The 9,515-nt window shown below is 28.0% G+C and overlaps 1 protein-coding gene across 1 annotated transcript; it reads left to right on the plus strand.

Moving 5' to 3' along the window:
- The first annotated feature begins 6,099 nt into the window (after window positions 1–6,099).
- LOC124823529 (vacuolar protein sorting-associated protein 2 homolog 1-like) lies at window positions 6,100–9,092 on the plus strand. Its single transcript, XM_047295739.2, has 5 exons — window positions 6,100–6,248; window positions 6,647–6,777; window positions 8,138–8,242; window positions 8,428–8,688; window positions 8,781–9,092. The coding sequence occupies exons 1-5, from the start codon at window positions 6,212–6,214 to the stop codon at window positions 8,913–8,915; spliced, it is 669 nt and encodes a 222-aa protein (XP_047151695.1). The 5' UTR covers window positions 6,100–6,211; the 3' UTR covers window positions 8,916–9,092.
- The last annotated feature ends 423 nt before the right edge of the window (window positions 9,093–9,515 follow it).

Raw genomic sequence — 9,515 nt, forward strand, 5'->3', positions numbered from 1 at the left:
TCTACTTTTGAATTTTCAACAATATTTATTATTTTTGTGTATGTACTTTTTGTTATTTCTTAAAATAATATATATTTTTTCAAATATGAAATAAACCAAAAATAGGAAGACACAAGAAGGAGAATAGTTTTGTCAAAAAAAAAAATATTCTTTTCAACGTCAATGTTTTTATATAACTTGCTAATGAGTAACAATTTTTCTCAAAATATTATACACGCGCAAAAATTTTTAACTTCTCAATCTTACCGACGAACCATAAATATATAATATAAGAAATGTATCACCACTAATTTAAATTAAATTATTTTAAAATATATAGAATAGTAGGAATTTGAATGGAAGCATATTACCACAACTTCGCTGGCCCCGTTGTAGCTAGCTAAATGAAATAAAAAATATTTAGTGATATAATATTCGTTAAAGAATAAAATAAGTATAATGTACACTATAATATATATTGCTTTATATATTATAATAATCGCCATATGTTTGGGAGGCCATGCCACGAAAAAGTAATTGCTTTCATACTTTAAAGGTTTGAAAATAGTTTGTATTATGAAATGGAAAATGACACTTAGAACAACCATTTTTGACAACATTTAGACACGCGCACACGTGTCAAAATTTGAGCGGTCTATTTTCATTTAATTTTTCCAACTGGACCACTCAGATTTTGACACGTGTGCGCGTGTCTAAATGTTGTCAAAAATGGTTGTTCAAAGTATCATTTTCCTTATGAAATAGTTAATTTGGTTAACTTTTAGTCGTTCCACGGGTCTAAAAGGGAAGGTTTTCAATTAAAAAAATACTAAAACTTTTTATTATGTTTGAATACGTGTCTAAATGTTTTTAAAAATAACAATAATAATGTAACGAGTCGTATAGATAATTGGTGGAATAAAGTTGATCAGTATTTGCTGTTTTTTTTAAAAAAAATTGATGTTTCAGTTTATAAAATTAGTTTTCATTAACCTGGTTATTTAAATTATTTAAAATATCAGAAACCATAATAATAAATTTCAAGATTTAATTATATTTACTAATTTTTAAATTAAAAAGTTAATGTGTATAATAAGGTAAAAATTTAAGAAGTAACATGAGTAATGTTTTTTATCTTTTGGAGTTGAAATTTTCAATATTTAAACTAGAGAATGTAGCGTGGTTTCATTTGAGAACAAACATTTGTCTCGATGATAGGTTCTAACTTGGCTCTGATACCATAATAGATAGTGGATTTAAGCTTAATTCAACCCCACAAAATCGGCTTGTAAAGTGAGGTTTGCACCCCACTTATATATTATAATTTAGCCTTATCTTTAGTCGATGTGAGACTTCCAGCAGATAATGTTAATGTTTGCATTCTTGTAAATATATGCACTTCATAGTTTTTTAGGTTTTTATTTGAAAAATCATTCCACTACTAAGTTAACTAATTTAACTTGTATTCATAGGAAACAATATAAGAGGCTTAATGTTTTATCTTCATATATTTATTTATATTTTTTCCTATAGTAACTATATTTTTTTATGTTTTGTAAAGTGTAATTTTTTATCACAAGTTTGGTACAAACACAATCATTTCTTTCTAGAGAAAACTAACCATTTATTGGCTCACATAAGAGATATGTACTTATTATCTAACTTTGGAGATGTTAAACAAGTATTAGATAGTCTTAAGTTTGACGTATGAATATCCTAATCCAAAATGATATTATGAATTATTCCGATATTCTTTAGATTTTTTTTCATCCCATTATATATTAAACTGTGACTTCCCAACTACAATCACACTAACGTCGATTTGATCTCAAGTAATTGTCATTGAAACCAAACTTAATGTGTGTGTATTTTGATATTTAGTGTAGTATTATGTGTGGTGGGTATACCTATAATGATACTGTAAAGCACTAGTCATGCAACTCATAAAATTTTATAGTGTATACTTAAGATGATATTCAGTGATATTTTATATTACATAAATTAAGACATAGATAGTTAAAAATTGAAGGAAGTTTTTGCATCAAATTTTTACTAAATAGATAAAACATCACTCTGATAATATGCTTATAATGAGTTATGTGCTATGGTGTACGAATACGATATATATATCATGTACAACACATATTTAATTATTTGATATGTTTATTTTGAAAATAGTAAAATATAATATGTGCTATATACATATTGAAAAATATACACAAATTCTTAAAAACATGATAAAATATAATTATTATTGTGTGAATTAAAATTAAAATCATATATTTAAAACGTTATTAAAATAAAAGATTATAAATTATTTACATCATAAAAGTATTATTGCTTTATAAATTAAATATTTTAAAGATAAATATAGGTGAAGTATCTTAAAGTGTCAACGATCTGTTAGACACAAATACGTTATTCAAATTGAAGTAAGGATATATTATTGTATTGTTAATTTGGGTTGGATATGTTTAATAATTTTAAAAAAATAACGTTAAAGCGGATAAGTTCTGTTCAATCATTAAGACATAGTTGAGGATTTATATGGATGAAAGAGATTTAAGTGTTTTTTTTTTTTTATATTCTTTAATGCAATGGATAATTGCTATATGTTACACGATATATCATGCTGTGTTGATTATATTAGCAACCTTTGTGTGCGTTGAAATTTCTATTACCAAACTCAGATACGACATTGGATAATAGTATTCGTGACAATGTAAAGTTTATGCTATATTAGAAAACTTCTTTACATACAACAAGTATAAATATAAATAATATTGTTTACTAATCAAATGATAAATCATAATCTTAAAGTAATTTTAAAAGATATTATTATATGATAGAAGTTGGTTCTATATTAATATTATTTGATGTAAAAGGACAAGGTGTAGGCTGAGTCTATCGAAGAGGAAGTTGATTCGGAAGACATAACATCAATAAGATTGGAGTCTAATATAAGAGATTGACACTACTTTCGACCAACAACCTTAAAGTTAAAGCAAAGAGTTAATGAGTCTTTCACCTTTATATACTGCTCTATTTTCTCATTTTTATCCAACGTGGGACTTGGACTCATACTTTGGATTCCCAATAAATCTTTTCCTTAAGGGTGAGTCACTGTCCCTTCCACATTGGTATACTCTCCCTCCAGCAGAAACATTCCCAACCAACCACAATTACGAATAATCATTTGTATCGTCGATCATCTTAACGGGACACACTTACTTGGAAGTCTTCATGTTGGGTCTATCGAAGAAGAAATTCACTATGAAGACATAATATCAATGAGATCTGAGTCTAACCATATAAAAGATTGACATCACCCTCTACCTAAAACCTTAAGATAATAAGTTAATGAGTCTTTTATCTTTATATAATATTTTACTTTTTATTTTTATTGATAAACCTTGGACTCCCTTGAATTCACTCCCTTAAATTCTCAACTGTGTAATATATATTTGTATGATTATATACAAATTTATTGTACATTCTACACACCACATAGATGAATTGCACAGTCAGCTTTCTCTATGGCAGCAGGAGTGCCCACAGGCAGGGTGCCCCGCTGTACCAACTAATTATTATTTTGTTTTTAGGTCTAAATTCCTTTCACTTAATATTGGATGTTCTTGCATACAACATCTGATGCTATTCCAATTATTTTCACATGTCAAATCATATAAATGTCACCAACAGAATCATTTGCTAATACTATATCCTCAACATTTATTAAAAGTAGAAATATATATATAATATCCTAAATTATACAGTAAAAACTTTGGATTTTTTTTAGTAAAATAAAGTACAAAACAATAACAAACCATAGGAATTAGCATTCGGTTTCTCTTAAGATTCCGCTAATTTTTTGCGTGTATTGTATTTATTGAGAACAAATTTCGACAAAGAAGTACCCATATTATTATAATTGGTAAAAAAACAAAAAACATTACTTTGTTTATGGCACAGTTACTTTTTGTTACATTTTTAGGTAATTTGGTAATTTTCTTTCAGGGAAATACAATTTAGTACAAATTATGTTTAATCTTTTAGGATAAGTTTGATAGACAACTTTTTTTTTAGTTTTATGCGAATCTAAAACTAGAAAATTATGTTCTTTATATATAAATTTTTTTAAAAAATAACATTATCGAAGAATCGAGTTTCCCAAACGTGGTTTCACAAAGTTTTCCACAAAAATCTTTTTTTGTTTGGGAGTAGGGAAATTTAAATTTTCAAATTAAAATAAAATACAATATTTCTCCTATAAAAGTATTTAGTGTGTTATAAATGTGATGTTTTAACAAAGATAACACATTATTTCCTTGTGTAAAAATCTATAACAGTGAAAGAGATTGCATTATGTTACTGTTTTCTCGTGGAGATATTTTCTCTTTTTTCTGTATGTTTATATCCTTGTGTAAATTATTAATTAATTATACATTATTGAAATAACAATTTTATGATATCGATCATTTGTGATTGAATTATGAAAAAAAGATACAATAGAAAGATATGAGGTTCGGAAATAGAATTCATCCCATTCGGGTCAATATTCTTTCTCCATTTTTGTATTACAAAAGTTTTAAACAAATAAATAAAATAAAAAATGTGTTATACATAATCACGAATGTGATTTACTTTTCCAAAATCATAATAAAATAAATTGAAAAGTAAATAGGAAAACCTTTTTTCCCAAAGAGGGGAAAATACTGTGGGATAAAGGTTAGCCCGCTATTTGGGTGTTACTCGCTACACCACCACACATTGCTCCTTGTACCACCACACTTTTTCTAAATTCCAAAATTATCTTTTATATCTTAAAATATTCTACACCCCTCCTTTTCTCTTGAACGGATGTCGACATCCATTGAAGAAAAAATTCTTCAACGGATGTGGGACATCCGCACATCCGTTTAGTTTTTTTTTTAAGTTTTTAGTTTTTTTAAGTTTTTAAATTAATATATAAATATTATTTAATTTTTTTTAAAATTATTACTTAACTATTTATAAATTTATTTTATTTTATTTAATAAAATAATTATTATAATTTAATTTATATATTATTATTTTAAATAATAATTAAAATACTTTTAAAATTTTATTAAAATGGATACGGATGTTACCACATCCTTAAAATTTTTTTCTTTTTAAAGTTTTTAGTTTTTTATTATATTATATTTTAAATTAATATATAAATATTATTTAATTTTTTTAAAATTATTATTTAATTAATTATAAATTAATTTTATTTTATTTAATAAAATAATTATTATTAATTTAATTTATGTATTATTATTTAAATAATAAAAATAGTTTTTAAAAATTTATTAAAATGGATGTGGGCAACATTCATGAAGTTTTTTCTTTTTAAATTTTTAGTTTTTAATTTATTATATTTTAAATTAATATATAAATATTATTTAATTAATTTAAAATTATTACTTAATTATTTATAAATTTATTTTATTTTATTTAATAAAATAATTATTATTAATTTAATTTATATATTATTATTTAAATAATAATCATTATACTTTTAAAATTTTTTATTGAAACGGATGTGGCAATCCGTTAACGGATCTCGCCACATCCGTTGAAGATTTTTTTTTTAAGTTTTTAGTTTTTTTAAGTTTTTAAATTAATATAAAAATATTATTTAATTAATTTAAAATTATTACTTAATTTTTTATGAATTAATTTTATTTTATTTAATAAAATAATAATAATTAATTTAATTTATATATTATTATTTAAGTAATAATCAAAATATTTTTAAAATTTTTTATTGAAACGGATGTGGCAATCCGTTAACGGATCTCGTCACATCCGTTGAAGATTAATATTATTTTTTTAAATAAAAACAATAAATTAAAATATAAAATATGTGATGTCAACCTCCGTTGAAGGTGAAACGGATGTTAATATCCGTTTTAGAGAAGGGTAAAATTGGTATGGGGTGGTGTAAGGAGTATTCGGTGGTGGTGGAGGGAGTAACTGTCCCGCTATTTATATGGCTGACAAAAAAGGCCCAGGCCCAGGCCCACGCAAGGATGACAGTTAGTTCATGATTGTATGGTTTAACGCTTGCAGTGTAAGAAAGCTGGACGCTGAAATTAGAAAGCAGATACATCTAAAGCAGAACAAAAATCTTCGCAATTTCATCTGATCTGTTTTCGGCGCAATTGACGTTAATTTTTTTTATTGGATTTCTTCCGATTCCGGCATCATGAGTTTCATCTTCGGAAAGAGGAAAACCCCTGCAGGTATCATTGTTTTCTCCTATAAGTCAACTATTTCATTACATTCATTTCAAGAAAATTAAAATGTTTTAATTTTCTGCTTAATGCTTGATAATATTATTATTTAAATTATTATTACACCTGAAATGTTAAATGCAGACTTCAATAATATGATACCATGGCTAAAATTTGAGCAGCACATTAATGTCGCTGTGACAACCAGAATTTACCGAGCTATTCTGTGTGGCATGTTTTCCATTTTATGCAAATGGGTACTCTGGGAATAATGGTGATCAGTTTCACTCATGCATTTACATTACTTTCAGGATGTACACCTTTAGGTTGACATGATAGTATCATTTTGATATTTATAAGCTGATGCACTCTCTGTTGATATCACTGTATGTGACTGTAATATTCAGAAATCGTGAGGGAGAATAAGAGAATGCTGGACAAATCAATTAGAGAGATAGAACGAGAGAGACAAGTTTTGCAGTCACAGGAGAAGAAACTGATTTTAGAGATAAAGAAAAGTGCCAAACAAGGCCAGATGGTATGGTGATTGCCTTTTTGAACTTTTGCTACTATTTGTTGCCTAGTGGTTTATGTCTGACTCAAATGTCTAAAACGAACGTGATGATTGTCTTAATTATATATTATATTTTGGTATTATTTTTAGTCCATATACGATTTAGGTGTTTCTCAATATTTTATGCTGTAGTTTTTTGTTGGAGCATTGTCTACTGCTAGGTTAGTTCTTCTTTACTGCATATCCATAAATACCTTCCTCTGGCCCCTAAGGTGGAGAGTGGAGTTTGAGTTTTCTGTTCATCTGTTTTTTCATTAGTCACAGAGGGCAGGTATGCGGATGTTGGCTGCTCACTTAAATACAATGTTAGTATTATTTCAATTTTCATGTACCTTGCGGTGTATGTTACCAACAATATATGTGGCTGGAAAAATTGTTCTCTATGTGTTACAATAACAAACATGTAGGACTTGTTTGGAGATATCTTTTCCATAATCACTTCTAGGAGAGAGAAATAAGAAGGAAAAATGAAATTAGTCTTTCTATAGATTAGAATTAGCTTATATGTTAGTTAAAAAAAGATTTTAGAGAAGCTTATATGAATTTCTTTTACAACTTAGTTAAGCATAAGTTAATCTTAGCTAATGGTGAAGTCAATTTTCTTTTTCCTTATTTTTTTTTTCTCCTAAAGATGCTTATAGAGAAGTTTCTAAAAACAAGCCTATGTATATAATGCATACAAAGGTACTCACATTAATGTTGAGGATTAAATTGCTGTACCTGTTACTCTTTAAATCATTGCTTTCCAAAATGCAGTCCGCTGACTCAAAACTAGGCATATGCTTATTAAAATTGTTAAAGATCGAGCATTCATTCCTTTAGAAAAGCAATGGACGTGCTTGCAATTTGGTGGAACTGATATCTCCTTCTGTTGTTAAATTTAGGGTGTCTTTAATGTGATGCTGAAGTTATATTCTTCTCGTCGTTATAGATGTGTTTTGTTTAATTTTCACTTATGTAAGCAAATAAATTGTGATTTGATTACAGCGGCACTCAACTTGTCTCTTTGGGAAGTATATATGAAATGGTCATAATTTTAAACTCTGAAATTTAACTTCATGCGATTCTTGCAGGGTGATTGAAACTGGCTTGCGTATGATAAACTCTTCTTATTTGGATATAAGTACGCTGTTTTATTCTAGTAATATAATTTGGTAAATGCCGATTCTTTTGAACAATGAACTGATTTTTATGACAAACTTGATTTTTTCAGCAAATTTGTACTTGTGCACGTCATGGTATATATTTAATTCTTAACACAGCCATTAAGGTGGGTAACCTAGACTTTCCTGATGCTATGTTTTATTCATGCAATATTTTCCAGGGAGCTGTTAAAGTGATGGCAAAAGATCTTGTTAGAACTAGACATCAGATTGAAAAGTTTTACAAGCTCAAATCGCAGCTCCAGGGTGTATCCCTCAGAATTCAAGTATGTGCACCATGCTATTGTGGTAGCATATGATCATTATAAGATTATAGTTCTGAATGAGAACGCATGACTTTGGAAACTGATTGACTGGCTATCATTGAATTCCTGCAAAATTTGATAAAAACTCATGCCTCTGCTGAATGTGAATGCTAAAATTTTGTTTCTAATGTTTCAAAATTGCTCAGACTTTGAAATCAACACAAGCGATGGGTGAGGCAATGAAAGGGGTGACTAAGGCAATGGGACAGATGAACAGACAGATGAACTTGCCATCATTGCAGAAAATCTTACAGGAATTTGAGTATCAGAATGATAGGATGGAATTGATTACAGAGGTGATGGGAGACACGATGGATGATGCTTTTGAAGGGGAAGAGGAAGAAGAAGAAACAGAAGAACTGGTGAATCAGGTTCTTGATGAGATTGGTATCAACATCAACCAAGAAGTAACTTGTTTACCCTTCCACTAATTTTTTCAGCTGAAGTATATGAACTAGTCACTATAATGTTATCTAACAAGTTCTGATTTGATATGCAGCTTCTGAATGCACCATCAACAGCTGTTGCTGCTCCAGCTGCAAAGACCAAAGTGCCTCAAGTTGAAACTGTTGGGGATGATGCCGCCCTAGATAGCGATTTACAAGCAAGGTTAGACAATTTAAGAAAAATGTAATCTCCATTCTGAGCAAGGGACTCCAATTTTTACTTGTGAAGCCGGAGCTCATTTTTAACATGCAGTGTTATTTAAATTGCCCGTGTTCAGTCACTGTTGATTCACTCCTTCTATGGTTGTACTTTTTTCTTACTAGTTCTGTAAGTTGTTCAAGCTGAATTCTTCTGTAATGCTTTGTCCAAACAATTTCTATGCATGCTGTAAGTAGTACACTTTTGCATAGATATATACTATTTTTTTTTACTTTGTTGCTCCAGCTCTTCGTAATCAAAAGAATCACAAATTATCTCTAACCTAAAGTTCGTTTGATTATAACATCAGTTGCTTGAGTTATTAGCCATATTATCTTTTAAAATTTATCCACTTGTTGTATAAACTTCTCAAGTTATAAGAGACCCATTGTAAATAATTGTTCAAAGAAAGTAAAGAACTAACAAGATGAATCTTGATACGAAAAAAGAGAGAAAAAAAAAGGTGTGGTAGAAAATATATGCGAATCTTAATAAATAGCGATATTTATAATATAAAAAAAGGAGTATAAAAAACTTCTCTAGACAAATAAACTGTGAAGTGACAAGTGAAAGACACGTAAGAAAAATA

Source organism: Vigna umbellata, chromosome 1, assembly GCF_029865625.1.
Source record: "Vigna umbellata cultivar VRB3 chromosome 1, Vumbellata_1.0, whole genome shotgun sequence".
Classification (NCBI taxonomy): domain Eukaryota; kingdom Viridiplantae; phylum Streptophyta; class Magnoliopsida; order Fabales; family Fabaceae; genus Vigna; species Vigna umbellata.

Bases quoted from the DNA above. Each gene is read 5' to 3' on its own strand.
- LOC124823529 (XM_047295739.2), top strand. From the start codon at position 6,212: ATGAGTTTCATCTTCGGAAAGAGGAAAACCCCTGCAG. The intron at 8,243-8,427 runs GTATGTGCACCA...AAAATTGCTCAG, and splicing joins GTGTATCCCTCAGAATTCAA to ACTTTGAAATCAACACAAGC. The intron at 8,689-8,780 runs GTAACTTGTTTA...TTTGATATGCAG, and splicing joins GTATCAACATCAACCAAGAA to CTTCTGAATGCACCATCAAC.